This window comes from Nyctereutes procyonoides, unplaced genomic scaffold (genome assembly GCF_905146905.1).
Source record: "Nyctereutes procyonoides isolate TBG_1078 unplaced genomic scaffold, NYPRO_anot_genome, whole genome shotgun sequence".
NCBI lineage: Eukaryota > Metazoa > Chordata > Mammalia > Carnivora > Canidae > Nyctereutes > Nyctereutes procyonoides.
In genome coordinates, this window is record NW_026575142.1 from 44,348,480 (window position 1) to 44,365,543 (window position 17,064).

General features: G+C 37.4%; 1 protein-coding gene across 1 annotated transcript in view; it reads right to left on the minus strand.

The window, feature by feature from the left end:
- The window catches only part of PEX5L (peroxisomal biogenesis factor 5 like), a 233,306-nt gene that overhangs the window by 84,507 nt on the left and 131,735 nt on the right, over positions 1 to 17,064 (minus strand). Inside the window, exons 4-6 of the mRNA XM_055308156.1 lie at positions 8,878 to 9,072; positions 6,871 to 6,994; positions 5,672 to 5,768 (exon numbers count right to left, since the gene is read on the minus strand). Of these exons, the coding sequence (XP_055164131.1) occupies positions 5,672 to 5,768; positions 6,871 to 6,994; positions 8,878 to 9,072 (416 nt within the window). The remainder of the gene's footprint in view (positions 1 to 5,671; positions 5,769 to 6,870; positions 6,995 to 8,877; positions 9,073 to 17,064) is intronic.

Below are 17,064 nucleotides of genomic sequence, written 5' to 3' on the forward strand. Positions count from 1 at the left end.
AGCAGACCCTGGGTAACAGTGTAACATAATAATTAAAAGCATAATCTTTGGAGTCAGACTGCCTGGGGCCAAATCCTGTTTGGATTTCATAGTAACTGGTGACCTTGGACAAATTGCTTAATCTCTTTAATCCCCAGTATTCTTATCTGCAAAATGTATATTAACTTACAGAGACTGTATAAGAATCGACTACAATAACTCATGTAAACATACACACAAAATGCTCAGTACACAGCAAGTGCTAGAAAAGTTGACCTTTGTCATCATCTTTCCAGTTAGCGCTTATCAGGTGTGACTTTAGAAATTCATTTAAAAATTATCTTTAGATATTTTAGAGCACTTTTGTTTAGTGGTTAATGAAGATTGATTGGATTCTTACATAGAACAGGTAAATTCATTCCTCATTGAACGGCCATGATTTTTTTTTCTTATTGTTGAAGGTACACAAAAAAAGTTGTACCATATGTGTCAAAGAGCAAATTCCTAGAGCTTTGTGCAAGGTGGGCAGCATATGGTTCCCATCTCCATCCTATTATGAAATTCTATGTTGTAGAATGTCAAAGCAAATCAGTGCTTATTTTGATAAGAGATGGACAGTCTATTATCATGTATAACCAAAAATTATTTTTGAAATTGCCTTTAAAAATAAAAGAATAAAATTTTATCATTTTCATATTTTTATATTTTTTATTTTTATCTGCCTTTCAGTTATCCATTAAATAGCTACTACTTTCAAATTGTTAAATTTCACGTGTTGTTTTTTCTCCTTTTTGTTAGTATTCTCTTATTTTTCCACTTCAGCAAGTGTTTATTGAGTACCTACTATGTGCAGATTTCCTGCTATGCTGAAAGTGATCGTTCAGATTTCTTTCCTTCTTGCCTTCCTACTGTTCTTGCCCTTCTGCCTTTTCTTTGCTCCTTCCTTCCATCTTTGCTTGCTTCTTTCCTCATTGGTAGCTCACTGTGTAAGGTCAGGAGGGGACAAGGGATGTTGATGTGGCTCCTGTACCGTCTTCCAACAAGCAAAACTGTGTTTATAAAGTGTACTGTCTAATTGTTTCTAATAGACATAAAGGTCTTGATACTCCTTATAATTGAATTCTTCTTTCTAACCTTTCCCGAGCCTCACTTATGGCTTGTGGATTGTAGACACTCAATCACATTTGCAGAACTGAAATGGAATGGAATGCAAACTGTCAGTATTTTGAACAGTAAGAAGGTTCAGAAGGCATTGGGGAGGGGAGGCACAAAATTGTATATGGTCTCAGATCTGACGACAATCCTAATTTATATTACAAAGTTTCTGGAAGAAAGTGATGAATATTCTTTAAAATCACTTAGCTCATATTAATCCTAGAAATGTAAGTAATAATCAGGGCTTGCAATGAGAAGGGAAATAGATGGTTTGTGAGTTCTCTCGGGTGAATAAGCTTGATGAAGCTGATATGAAGTGGTATGTGGTTAGAACAAAGGCTTTAGAAGCTGATGGGTGTGATTGAGTAATGGCTTTTCTGCCCCTTTGCTACTTCTCTCTAAGATGAATTTCTCATGTAAGATGGGGATATTAATTCCCAAGATTATTGTAAGAATTTCTAATATATGAATTATTTGAATATACATATCTGCACTTATATCTTAAAGTTTCAATTGTTCTGATTTGGGATACTGCCAACTTGATGGAATTATGACAATATGGAACTAAGCACTTGCTTTGCCAAAGTCAGCAAAGTCAAAGAGTAGCATGATTATGACTAAGTACTGGAGAGCCTGGTTCTTGCACCTTCTTATTAGGTCCATCTTAGGTTGGCAAGAACCTGTCTTGGAGCTATCCTTCCAGTGTCCAGAGTTGGCAAAGAACTACTTAACCATCACTTTCCAGCAAAAGTCGGATTCATTTTCTTTTGCCTAGCCACTGTCTCAACCCATTTATTAGAAAACACTAATTTTACATCATCACTTGTGTTGTTCTTCAACTCTTCAAATGTTTTCTAACTTTTGTATGAATCCTTTAAACAATTAACTCCAGGAAATACTAATTACTCAGTTGTGTATGTGTCAAGAAACTTTATTCTTAAATACAGAGAGATTATATAATTTATTATAATCTCTTGCCAGTCTGATTAGTGTATTCAAAACACTATTTGAAAGGGACTAGACTACATTTTTCCTTTTCTCCATCTTGAAAAGAATATAAGCTAACATAGGAATTCTCCATTTTCTTTGTGGTCCTGAAATATAATTTTTTTAAAAATGTGATTTTGAAAAAGGCTTGCATATAGCTTCTTGCCTGTTGAACCTAAGATGGTTTATGTTGGCTTGAGAGGGAGAAGACATTTCCTTGATTTTTCCATGAGCCATCTGTGTGACAGTGGAGCAGTAACAAGTTTTGGTAAGCTGAAATTGTTTACTTGAATAGTTTGCAAGCCAGTTTTAAGTTAAATTTTTTAACCACCTTCATCATCTTATCCACCTAGAGAAATCATACATTTAAAGGTAGTATGTTTCTAGCAGTAAAAACCTTTCTTTTATTACAATTAATCAGTCTATTCTCTTCCTGTTTCATTTGAATGATTTAGTATTTTAGATGATTAAATCCCCAATTCATTAGATTGTCCTAATTTAACCGTAAACTGGATTTACAATTAGGAGATTATGAATTTTCTTAGTTTAGACAAATATTGATAAACATGCATTTAAAAATATTTATTTATTTATTTTAGAGAGAGAGTGTGTGAGCAGGGGGAGGAGCAGAGGAGGGTGGTTAAAGAATCTCAAGCAGACTCTGCATTGAGTGTGGAGTGGGACAGGGGGCTCAATCCCCTGACCCTAAGATAACAACCTGAGCCCAAACCAAGAGTCAGAGGCTTAACCAACCAAGCACTCAGGGGCCCCAACATGTAGTATTTTTAAAAAAGCAAATTCAGAGATAAATTCTTTACAGATAATTGGTAACTTTCTAAGGGATTCACATTTTATCTAGACAGAGAACTGTCACAGCGCATTTCAAACTATGTTTTGGAGGACAACATTGGGAAGCTCACACAAATTTTCCAAAGCACATTGTGCTTGCTTAAAGGCACACCAGTGGGCAAGTGGAAGGACAATGTGGTGGGATGAAATCAGACAACCAGCAGGAGAGTAGCAGTCATTGGAATAATAAGATAAATGCATTGTGGGTCTCCATGGCAACCAGGGACCCCAGCTGATCCTCTGCCCCTCCAGCGTTGTGTAGAACAGCCCACCTGCGCCAAATCTCCCCTTGCTGCAGAAACAAATGTTCTATTGCTATATTAAATTGTTCCAAGGATCCAGGTTATGAAACAGTACCAATTACTTTAGCTGAATCTAAATCTCTAATGCACTTAACAAGAAATGTTTCTCTAATAAATATTATCAATTTTAAAAAAGATACATTTAGAATGAACACAGAGGATGAAAATACATTTTCATGCTACATTTACAATTCATTAAGCCTCCCAGGGTTATTTGTTCTGCAAGTGAGCTGACTTGTTTTCCAGCAGATTCTTGGGAGCAGTAATGTCCACCCCTCTCCAGCGAATGTCAGAAATGGGGAGAGGGGGCAGTTCTTTTAGTGGCCTGGAAAGGTTTCCAGAAGTCTTCCGTTTCCTCAGCATTTCCGATCTGGCTGTGTCCTCTTTATTTATGCCACTTACTAGCTCTGGGTGCACAGACCATTTTCTTAATCTCACTGTGCCTTACTTTCCTGTCTATAAAATAAGGGTAATAAATAAACTTATCTCACATAGCCATTTGTCAGGATCAAACGAGCTTACATATATTAGAAGGCTATCATAGCATTCAGTGATATTTGCTATTATCATAATTGTCCCTTCACCTCAGATAAAATATTTCCTCTTAGTTTTAATTTCTGATCTCGTATACTCAAGAAAATTTCTCTTGCTCACTTCATCTCACTTATTTTCAACTTGATTGTAGACTGCATAAATGTGGACACATTTCTTAAGAGATCTTTGTCGTTTTAGATCAAGGCTATACCCTTATAAAGTGTTTGAGCAAATAAAAAGATTGAGACTGACTTTGGCCTTCTTGGCAGTGTTACCCAAAGGAGATAATTAGTTATAGACAAACAAATTACACTGGAGTTGAGGATCATGGGATGGACAGGTCTGGTTCATACCATAGTTCCACCAGTGATTAGCTGGGTGCCCCAGAAGAAAAATTTGACTATACTGAGACTCTTTAAAGGATTCTTAAAATGAGGCTATAAGGGGCGCCTGGATGGCTCAGTCGGTTAAGCATCTGCATTTGGCTCAGGTCATGATCCCAGGATCCTGGGATCCAGCCTGGCATCAGGCTCCTTGCTCAGCCACGAGTCTGCTTTACCTCTGCCCTTTTCCCTGCTTGTGCTCTCTCTCTTCCTCTCAAATAAATAAAATCTTTTTTTAAAAATGAGGCTAAGAGTAATTCACAGGATTATTTGAGTATTAGACATCATATATGAAAAGTACAAAGTCTCTAATTCTCACAAATGGTAGCTCTTAGTATTATCATTACTCTAATACTATAATTATTTATTCCTTAACATAAAATTTATTTTAATGTGACAGTCAGGATCCTGATATGTAAGTACCTGGGTCCATGGGGCATACATGTGAATGAATGCTCAATATGTAAGTTCCTCTTCTTGGTGTTCTATTGTAGAAATATTGTTAATACTGGAGTAGAAGAGATTTTGTATTGCAGAATGATGGGGGGATCCCTGTGGCTCAGTGGTTTAGTGCCTGCCTTCCGCCCAGGGTGTGATCCTGGAGTCCCAGGATCAATTTCCACATCAGGTTCCCTGCACAGAGCCTGCTTCTCCCTCTGCCTGTGTCTCTGCCTCTCTCTCTCTCTCTCTCTGTGTTTTTCATGAATAAATAAATAAAATCTTAAAAAAAAACAACAAACAAAATGATGGAAAAGTAAATGGTAGAAAAAAGAAAAAGTGCTAAATATATAGTGAATTCATTAAGACATGTTCAGCCAAATATACATATAATTCAATATATACATATGATATATGTATATTATCATCAGTTATCTCAAGCATTGAGATAGATTACTGAATAAGAAAACATATGAAATACAGAATATAGAAAAAATACTTTGAACTTTTTGTGAAAATTTAAATAAAATATTTATGATATAAATTATCTAGTAGAAAAAGTGGGTTTGGGGCAGCCTGGGTGGCTCAGCGGTTTAGCGCTGCCTGCAGCCCGGGGTGTGATCCTGGAGACCCGGAATTGAGTCCCACGTCGGGCTCCCTGAATGGAGCCTGCTTCTCCCTCTGCCTGTGTCTCTGCCTTTCTCTCTCTCTCTCTCTCTCTCTCTGTCTCTCATGAATAAATAAATAAATAAAATCTTAAAAAAAAAGTGGGTTTGGGGAACCTGTGTGGCTCAGTTGGTTGGGCATCCAACTCAATTTTGGCTCAGGTCATGATCTTGAGGTTGTGAGGCTGAGCCCCCATTTAGGCTCCACATTGGTTGTGGAGCCTGCGTGGGATTCTCTCTCTCCCTCTACACCTCCCCCATCCCACACACTTTCTCTCAATCTTTCTCTCTCTAAGTTAAAAAGAAAAAGAAAAAAAGAAAAAAAAGAGGTGGGTTTATAAAAGAATCTTTTTGTTGTTGTTGTTGTTGTTGTTGTTACCTGTGCTGGAGGCACTAATTCCAACTCGGAAGCTGACTCAGAGTTCAGGGCGCTTTTCCCACCACTTAGTTCTGGTTGAGATCTGTGCTCTGAGGACCTATAGGGGTTGAATAAAGGAGATCAATGTACATCAAGAAACAAATTCAGCTGGAAAACCAGTCAAGAAACCTAGTTAATCTGGATCACTGAGAGCCATGATAACAAAGCTCTCATCAGAATTTCAATGAAAAAGATATTTTCTATATAATAACGACCACTTTCGAAATTTAAGTGGCTGCAGTGTGCTAGGTGTAATTGTCTCCGATTGATTTAGAATTCTGTTCAATTATGTACAAACAGTAAATAAATGCATCTAGTTTTGTTACAAACAGATTTGCTTTATTAAAAGTATTGTGTTTTGGGGAGGGGAGTACCTCACAAAGTGTCCCAAGTGTGATTTGATCTTTATATAGAACTTGAAATGTCATAATAAATAGGGGCAATAGGAGACTGAGGCATGCTGCCCTTTAGGAAGCTTTAAAAGCATGGTAAAATTAAGGTAGCCAATTTTTCTCATGGGCACCCACAGATTATTGTTAATTAGTACATTACCTGACAGTGATGATTAAGATAGTCAGGAAAGGTTACCTGTTACCAGGTACTTTTTTCTTTTTTTATTGTTCATATATATATTTAATTTTATTTAAATTCAATTAATTAATATATATTATTGGTTTCAGAGGTAGAGGTCAGTGATTCATCAGTCTTATATAACCCCCAGTGCTCATTGTATCACGTGCCCTCCTTAATGTCCATCACCCAGTTACCCCATCCCTCTACCATCTATCTTCCCTTCCAACAACACTCAGTTTGAGAAACATTTACTTTAACTACCTTTTATGTAACATATTGGATATGCACACATATGTACATATATGTATAAACCTATTTTTATGGATCAACTCAATTATACAATCAAAAAATTATCAACAAATATTGGATCCTGAATTATGAACCTACCAAAATCATTTTTGGCTGAATTTTTGATAATTTAGGTGAGATACTTAGTTTTAGAAGCCACAACAATTAACACTGATACCGAGGGTTAAACATGGCACCAGATATTTGGACTGACTGAACTCATTAGCTATTTCAGTACAGGAGAAATACCCATACAGCTGATACACCATTAGCTATTTTGTGATGTTAAAATATCTTACCATAAGAGTTCTTTTGATCCAGTTCTAGATGAGCATGATTTTCTCTCTGCCATTGGATGCCCCTTGCTATTTCGATCTCCGTGAAACTTAACATCATCCCATTTTTCCAGTTGTGTTTGAATGTCTATGAAGGAGATAGGAATGGGGTAAGAGGGACAATGGATTTTACGAAGTACAGAGAGAAGTAGAGAATTTAAGATTAAGAAGTCTTATACAAGTGAACTTCACTCAACTGATGCTCCTAAGCCCAAGACCAACTTTTTAAGATTGCATGAAAATTAATTAAAACATGTTCAGCTAAATAAAAATGAGACCTATTAAGATAAATTGATTTGCTTTTAAACAATAGAGTTGTTTTATCTGAATTTACTTCAAGAGCTATGTGCATTCTGAGTTCTGTGTATAAATCCATGGAATCCCATGAGAATGAATGTGTAGAGTACTATCCCGTCTGCCTCCAGCTGAAGAGGTGGCTTTGAGGCAGTCTGGCATGTTTCTAGAAAGAAATTCTATTAAAAGAGATGAACCTGACTGTTAAAAGAAGATAGGAAGGAACTGGAACACTTTTCACAGCTTTTGTAAAACTGCTTAATTTTTCATCAATTGAGGGAATGAATAATGGGAATAGAAAGAAGGGAAGCAATGGAGAAAGTCAAGAGAATGCTAGAACCATTTTCTCCCTGTGTTTTAATTCTTAAGAACTTGGCTAGGTTTGTTCTCATTAACAGGTGTGTGACTGTAAATAAATCACTTAAACAGCTCTGAGCTCCAGGTTTTTAATTTATAAAAAGATAAGTTTGCAGTCAGTGTCCTCCAAAATTTTTAAACTATTTTTATGACTTCTTCATATGACATTTTCTCAAAAGCAGAGAAATGAAAGCTTCATTTTATAGTTTATTGTGTTACGTTGTAGTACATTGAATAATATATCCTTACATAAGTGTGTAAATTTCATTATCCATCAGTACAACTGAAAAATCCTAAAGCTTTCCTCCAAAGAGACAGGCCTCAGAGAGGGACATGGCAGGGGAAAGGGGACATGTTATTCCTGGTTTTCTGAAGTAACTGTCACTTTCCTTCTCCTGAGAAAGGAGACTATAATTTGGCTAGTTCCATGAGATGGAGTTAAGCTCTCCTTTCTCAGGAAGATATATAGTAGATAAAAGTATGGGTTTTGAAGTTAATCAGAACTAGGTTCAAATTCCAGGTCTTTCTCATACTAACTGAGATGTTAGTTACTTCAGGTTTAAGTTATTTAAATTTGAAAACCTGGGTCCTCTCTTATTTCTGAGTTACAGTGAATTAATGGGCTAATGCATGTAAATCATGTAGCATAGCCCTGGACATGATAAGCCATCAATAATTGGTAGCTGTTGTTATTATATCAGATACATCCCCATGCATGTTACACGTTCTGGCAGGCTATTCATAGACCTTGTGTTAAAGCTGTTCTCTCTCTCTCACTCTACTGGCTATCTCTCACTCTGGACTAAATGCTCCTAGAGTGCAAGATTCATGTCTCATTCTTACTTGTAATTCCAATGTCTCATATGGTACCTGCCATCTATCAAGAACTCAATACATGCAGGTTGAATAAATAAATGAATGAATCCACATCAGTTATGCAAAATTGAACTCCCCAAATACTTTTTTTTTTTTTAGATTTTATTTATTCATTCATGAGAGACACAAAGAGAGAGAGAGAGAGGCAGAGACACAGGCAGAGGGAGAAGCAGGCTCCATGCTGGGAGCCTGATGCGGGACTCCATCCCGGGACTCCAGGATCACACTCTGGGCCGAAAGCAGGTGCTAAACTGCTGAGCCATCCAGGGATTCCCCCCCCCCCCAATACTGTTTAATTCAAGCACAAAAGAAGTGTGTGCTGCCCATATTCCTTCATGGAATTAATCTTTTCTACTCCTTTGCCACATGGTCTTAATATCATTTGTGGAACTTCCTTGTGTTAAGGCAAGGGCCAGCAGCAGCAGACACATGGTATTACCTTACCTAAATCTAAGGATGATGTCTCTGGGCCTCGGACAGACTGGCCTCTCTGTTCAGCATCTGCACTGATGAGATCAGATCCATCAGCCTTTTTCTTGAGGGACGAAGTTTTCGATGAGGCCTCCAACTTCTTGGCTTTGGTTTGGGTTTGAGAGACAGGTTCACTCAGGTCAAGGAGATCCAAACCTGTGGTCAGTACTATCAGAGACAGAAAAGGTTAAGATAAGCTCACTCACTGTTCTGAAATTATTTTTTAAAAATAGGTTTTAGTTGGTTGCAGAAGGATTTTGTGGTTGTAGTGTAGGTTAGAAGTATCAAATCAAGCTAGCTCCCTATTGATTTATAAAGATGGCCTGTATTTAGACTGAGAAGTTTGCTACATGTTCTCCTTTATTTGACACAGTACAAACCCACAAGATGGGACTTAGAGCAGCCTCACCAGTGATAAAAGTTTAAATAAAATTAAAATAATAAAATTGAATCTAAATTCAGGTATCACTTACTTTATTGTTTTGCCTTATTTATAGAGAGGTGTATTTTACAGTGCAGTTTTCCCAGAGAAGAGTGTATCATATTCAGAGACATGTTTGCAAAACAGTTATGAGGAAGATCTGGAAAAGTTTCTAATGTCTTTGTATTTTAAATTTCAAACTTTGTGTATACTAAAGTATACAGGATATAAAGGAATGTTGTTAATCATTGCTTATTTAATTAAGCAGTTCAATCAGAAAACAGCTTGCTGTTTGGGCTCACACTAGAGAAGTATCTCACAATCCATAGCTGATGAGTAGATACACATGTTAATGCCTTTGCTGCTTAATATGCAAATTTAAATTTCCATGTAACGAACCATAAAATGGCTACACTTTCACTTCCTAGCAGGTTGATTACATTGCATTAAATACAGTAATGAAGGCAGAAATAATAATTTGTTCAGATGCAAAGTAGGCAAATAAGGATGAAAAAGGCAAGTTTTGTAATTCTTCCTCCTTCTTTCTCTTACCATGCAAGTCACCAGGGTTTGACTAGTTCATCTTGAGAAATGGAAAGTTCCAGTTAAGGGAGGTCCCCTCCAGCCCTGCCACTCCCCTGGTTCACACACCTGAAATGCAGGCTTCTGGACTGGCCTGGTGGCTTCCTGGCCTGCGATCTCTTCACCCAGATAGTGTAGGAAAGCCAACAAAGTGACAGAGAAATCCTGGTGTTAATCCTCTCTTGCACGGTCTACAACAGAGGCTGCATGTACCACTTCTCCTCTTTGACCTCTCAGATCACCCTCTTGGTAAGGAATGGATTTTTGCTGGTATCTTAACACTCTTCGACTTGCTTCCCCCTTGCACTCAAGGCACAGTCACGGCTCAGTGGACTTCACATCCTGGATTTCTCTAGTACCATACTGTCCTCATGAGCTAACCACCCCTATAGGATCTTTAAGATTATGTGTCAAGCTGTATTCTAAATAGTCTCCTTTGCCTGATTTCAATCACAGGGGTGGATGTTAATGGTGAAGTGGAAAGACCAGGCTCTAGCTGCTTAGCTGTGTGGCTCCGAGTAAGTTTCTTGACTTTGCTGAGTTTGTTTCGTCCTCTGAAAAATGCAGATTAAGCCTCAAGATGAATTTATCTAATTTGTATATTGAATGTGTAAAGTGCCAGGCATACAATAGGTATTCAGTAAATGTGATTTCCCTTCTCTGGTGGCCACTTTGTGATGCTTTTCTTTCTTTTTTGTTGATCTCCTCCTAGTCTCCCTGCTTTTTTTCTATTTTGGGCAGGAAGCACATCCGTACATTGACAGAAAGGAGAAACACTGCTGGGAATAAAACAGACCGAGACAAAGATATCGGTCTACAGAGGATGCTATGAGGTACATTTATCAGAAAATGGCCTGCAAGCATCAGCTTATCTCATCTGAGCCTTCCTGAGGAGATGGGAGCCAATTCCCTATGCTAAGATGCTCTGAGATAGGCCAGCAAGCACCTCAAATGGGAGGGAAAGAAGTGGCTTTGAGAGCGGAGCTGCCTGGCTTGCTTTTAAGCATGGCAAGCAGCCAAAATAGGCTAGGATGTAACAACACATTTCATATTCTTTGAATGTTTAAGCAGAAATTTCCAGGCCACTGTTAAGTTGGCAGAGATTCTAGGCCCACCAAAATTCCCTTGTAAGAGAAGGAAGGAAATGGTAAGTCTCTGGAACACCATATATGTCTTTTTACTAATTGTACAAACAATTAGGAATTAGTTACTTGTTCCTATACTTCTTTTAGAAGCAAATTATACAGGACTTGTCTATTCATATATACGAAGTACGTTTGTTATGGAAAAATAACTGGTGAGTATTAATTTAATTCTATATCTGCTTCTCACCATTCAGAACAAATGAATTACTAAAAGAGTGAATTGCAATATCCAACTTGGCTCTGCAAGTCTTTCCCTCTCCAAACTAGCCTGGGCACTTCCTGTGTTGGTTCTGAGCTCTCTGTTCCTTTGTTCTTTGCCCAGCAATTGTGAAATAAATGCTTGGCACACACAAAAAGCCCTATTTGTTACCCAGTTGATGAAGAGGGTGGCTTGGGGGTGAATGGTAAGCTTTGAAGATGAGAGAGTCCCTGGGGATTACAATTTCAAAAGCATAGAAGGATGGGTGCAGCCTTTTACTTTCTGGAGGAAGACAAATTGCATTTTAGCAAGTGTGTGTGTGTGTATGCGCGCACGTGTGCATGCACGCGCACATGCACACGTGTGTTGCACACATATGCACTTCAGTTAAGACTTAGAAATAAAGGGCCTCAGTGTTCCATATGGACTTCAAGGAGAGCATATCTTGGCATGGAAAGGGATATTTGCTCTGCTGATTTTCTTAACCCAATTTTAAAGATTCTCTTAGACACATGAAAGCTTGGGTTCCAGAATCTGTGTATTTATATCAAGATAGTCACCTCTTACAATGGATGTGAAAATGTGTGTGTATGTGAGTGTGTGTTTGTGAGAGACAGAGAAAGATAGAGAGAGACAGAGTGACAGACTTGAAGATAATATGTTGCTGGCTTTGGAAATGGAGGAAGGGGCCACAAGCCAAGGAATTCTAGGTGGTTCCAGAAGCTGGACAAGGCAGGGAGACAAATTCTCCTTTAGAGCCTCCAGAAGGAATTGGCTTTGCTGACACCTTGATTTTTATGACTATTGACTTCCAGAATTGTAGGATAATAAATTTGTGTTATTTTAAGCCACTTAACTTGTGGTAATTTGTTACAGCAGCAATAGGAAACTAACACAGTTCATAGGTCAGTGCCCATGCGAGGATGCAAATACAGGCTCTGTCACTCCTAAGCATGTGTTTGTCACCACTCCTCCTCAGACTTTATCTGAACCTGGAGGCAATGTGCTGACTTCATTGATATGGGTTTGGTTAGTTTTTGCTTAGCTCCCAGTTATCTGGCAGTCCAAGGCATAATTTAAATTAACTGATAATCTCAGAATTTTTTTTTTTTGATCAGCTAAGTTCATTGGGTAGAATTTCCTGAAATGGAGGCTGTAAGATGCTTTTAAGTATTTGTTTCCATTTATCTCAAGGACACCTGATTGAGGATCATAACCTATTGAACTAGAAGGCTCCTACGGGGCGCTGAAGATGTTTATGAATGCTAGATTACTTGGGCTGTGGGAGGTGAGGCTACTTAAAACAGAAAAAAATTGAACCTATCATGAAGCTCTGATTTGATGCTTTGATGGTAAGCACAATGCTATTTACACCACCACAGTATAATGAACCTCAGATTTTTAGTGAATTTTTTTTTAAGGAATACATCTACATGATGTGGTCAGAGAGGCAGATCAGGGGACAGTCCTGACTGGTGCAGTCACAGAATGTGCCACAAGGAGCTGATAGGATCTCTGTTCTGTTTCATAAGCTACCCTGGCATTCTAGAACCATGGTATTCTTTAATATAATAAAGGCTACAAAACAAAGTCCCTTAGGAAGGATTTTGTCAGTGATGCCAGATAGATACATTGGATTTACATAATTCAATGAATTTTTTATTATTTTATTGGAATATGTAATTAAAGCTACTTCCCAAATTTCTAAGTTCTCTCAAGACGCAGGACATTGGGTTCATTGCTACTTGGGCTTCAAAAAGACGTATTTTGCAAATATTACACTGATTTTGCAATTAAAATACTTAATTAGTGGCTGTGACAGGAGCATGAACTTTGTTAAGGGTAGCTTTTCCCTTCCATATATGGGTCTCTTATAGAGGTATAAAGGTCCTATATTAAGGAGTGAAAAACATTTTTTTTAAACCATGAAAAATGTTTCTTCTATAATAACTCTCCACCTAATGGCTCAGTTGAGGGATAAAATTTTTAGATCATGCAGATTTATCAAGGCAAACCAAAGACCTCCTGTTTTTTTTTTTTTCTTGGTCTTTAGGAAAGAATCTTTATTGTACTTTGACATATGTTAGATTTTTTTGGGAGATTATAGACTAAGAAGTCATTATTGGAAATTTCAGTTGTCCTATAATGTAATCATGATCTTAAAACATCCTTGTCTAGTTACATTCCACGCGTTTGATACAGGCACCTGTGATAATACATATTTATTTGCCATTTTAAAATCAAGGATATTAGCAATGATCTTAGCCTACCTACCATCTAGGGATACAGTTTGAGAGGGCCAAGCAATTAGCTATCATCTAGATTGAAGATAAGTTAAAAAATAATTAAGGTGTCAATGGCAAAGAAACTAAAAACATCCATATTTGATCAGCTTGATATTGTCACTATTGGATGACAAAAAGTTAATCCTAAAGTAGAAACAAGTAGAAAATAAAAAAGATATTAAGTACTTAAGAAAAAGATTATAATTTAGAACTTCTATGAGGCAGGGGATTGATATGTTCTTTTAAGGTCAGTAGAGGAAAAAACCCTATCACTTGAATGTCATTTGGAAGAGATAAATATTACCTATGTTGTATTCTGTGCAGTTTATATAAGAAGGATACTCCTTAAACATTTAAGTGAATGTTATGATGGTGGTGATACACTAGCTTTATTTTTTCATTAGAAGAAAATGCCAAGTATAAATGCCTCTCTTAACACAAGATTCTTCAAATTTCTTCATTGATTTGGTACAAACTTGAAGCAGGTTTTATTCTGTATTTTACTCCAAGATTGTTTAATATCCATTCTGTGAATGTAAAGATATTCATAATACCTGGGATGTAACAGACACTTAAACTTCAATGACTGTCTTGATTTCTCTCAATGTAATTTCATACTATTTTATAAAATGACAATGTTCTATTTAAAATTACTGTTTTTTCAATTAAAAATTTGGACAGAAAATGATAACTGTATCTTTTGCCCCGAAATCTTAGTTATAAAATTCCAAGACCAGATTTAGAATTCCTTCTAAGGTGTTTGTATGCTAAAATCTTTCCTGCTTAAAAACATATAAAAATGTTGCATATTGAGATGCTAAATAGTGGGTTCTGTAATATTTTTTGAAAAGTGTATTTCTTGGGATGCCTGGGTGGCACAGTGGTTGAGCGTCTGCCTTCGGCTCAGGGCGTGATCCCGAGTCCCAGGATCAAGTCCCACATCGGGCTCCCTGCATGGAGCCTGCTTCTCCCTCTGCCTATGTCTCTGCCTCATTCTCTCTCTGTGTCTCTCACGAATAAATATATAAAATCTTAAAAAAAGTGTATTTCTTAGGTATTAAAAAATATACAGCCTCTGCCCTGAGATACACTTCTAAGATTAAAAAACACTATCAAACAATAGTCTTCCTTCAGGATAAAAATCTGTGTGACCCAGACGCACTGAGTGCTGAGGACAAGGAAAGAAAACTTCACAGTCTCAAAATACCATTTTTCTTGAACACCTGCTTTGGAGGGTGTTGCGGAATGAACTGTGTTTCCCCCCAAAAGCTATATGTTGGAGTCTTTACCCCGAGTACTACGGAATGTGACTTATTTGGAAATAGAATTTGTTAAGATGAGTCACATTGGAGGAGGCACCTAATCCAATATGGTATGTGTCCTTATAAAAATAAGAACTTTAAATGCAGAGACAGACACAAACACAGGAAGACATGCACACAGGGAGAATGTCATGTGAAGATTGGAGTCATGCTGTCACAAGCCAAGGAACTACCAGAAACTAGGCGAGAGGCCTAGGACAGTTTCTTCCTGAGCACCTTCAGAGAGAAGAGGGCCCAGCCGACACCTTATTTTTGGCCTTCCATCTCCCAGAATTGTTAGACAATAAAATTCTGTTGTTTAATCCACTCAGTTTGTGGCATTTGTCATGAAAGCCTATAGAAAGGCAATACTGTAGGATTGCAATAATATGAAATTACATATTCTTTTGAGTTTTTTTTTCCTCCAATATTTTGTAAGTCTCTTTTCATATGTTAGAAAAGTCAAGATGAAAAGTGGCTTTTGAAAACCAAATGTTATGTTGCTGTATCTGGTGGGCCCTTCCCAAGTGACTCAGTTTTAGCCTCAGTGGAAGATGGAAAGGGGAGAAGGTACTAGAATCAATATTTGAGAATTCTATGTTTTGCAGCTTTTTTTTTTCTTTTGAAGAGTGGGAACTTCTCAGTGCATTGAATTCTCATGGATTTTCCTGAAATTAGAGACACAAGTCTCCTTTGTATTTTTTCTAAGGGTAGCTCTCCAGTTTCCGAGGGGTAGGCTCCAGTTTCAAAGATAAGGAGGATAGATCTGATCTGGTAGGATCTGAACTAGTTTAATTTCCTGCTTAAATGTACCAAATACAATTTTATTTGCTTGATTCCTCAAAGTGATAGCTGAATATAGAAAATGTTTGCTTTGGTGTGATAGAAAGTCAATGCATCTGAAAAAGAAAGTATTGGGTATATTATTTTTCTAACCTGATATCTAACAGTAATGGTAGCATCTGTTGGAGCTTGCATGATGCTAAGTAAGGGTTTACATAGATTGCTTCATTTCATCTTCCCAAGAAACCTATGAGATATAGATGTTACTATTGTAGATGAGGAAACAGACTTAGTTAAGCAATTTGCCCAAGGACAAGAGCCTCTAAGTGGCACAGCTGGGGTCTGACATTGCCAAGTTTGACCCCAGAGACTGTAGACTACACTCCTACATTAAGTGCCTCTGTCTTGTGTTACTTACTTTTGCTGTTGTAATTTTTAGCATTTAAGAAAAATCACAATTTCCTTCCCCTGCAATTTTCTTCCCTTACTTAAAAGCATAATGAAATATAGCAGGCAACAGCAAGCTGATGATGGGGAAATGGAATGAACTGAACAAGACAGTACATAATTGTTCTCTCCTTTCTCCATAAGCTTTCTCCTGCAATCCAACATAGTCTTTGTTCTTTGACTCTGAACATCATTTTTTTCATCTTTATTTGAACAACATGCCTTTGAATGTGAACACAGATTGAATAAAATCAATGCAGAAAGGCCGCCTCTGATACAAAAGGTGAAAAGTAGCATTTGCGTCAGATCTTACGTAGCTCCCTCAGGGTAAACCCTGATTAAATGACTTAGTTTTAGCAGTGAGAACTGGAAAATGCAGAGGAGACTAGGGGAGGTGTGAATCATAGCAGCAGCAGCCTGCATCCACTCATTGGATGAATTTTTATTAGTGCCTATATGTATGTGCCTATACGGATGACAGTTCACTGTTTGGGTAGATTCAATTCCAGAAGAACGTTCACATAAATTGTCGTAAGAGGAAACAAGTACCAGATTTCCATGGCAGAAAAATGAAACTGGCTCTATAACATTTCAAATCTCTAGGGCTTTTAATTTTGTCATTTCAATCCACTTGAAGGGCCTGGCTACAATTTTATTTTACTGGACTTTTGTCCTACAAAATACTACCAGCCAGAACTTTAAAAAAAAAACCTTGCTCTGAAATAGAGGCTTTTGTTAGAAAGATTTCCTTGTGTCGTGACTTAAGATGCAAAGAGGAAGGATGCATTGCTAATAGCGGTATGCTAAGGTTCAGCAAAGTTGGCTGGGTCAAATACATTGCAGTTTCTTTTAGAATACAAAGGGATTTATTAGTTTATGTGGAATAGTATATGTCCTAAACTTTCATTTGGTTGCAAACATTACTCTCTACTAAAGATGTGTTACAGAAAGAAAATACGCATTTCCCTGTAGTGACCATTAGCTCTACTTGAGGATC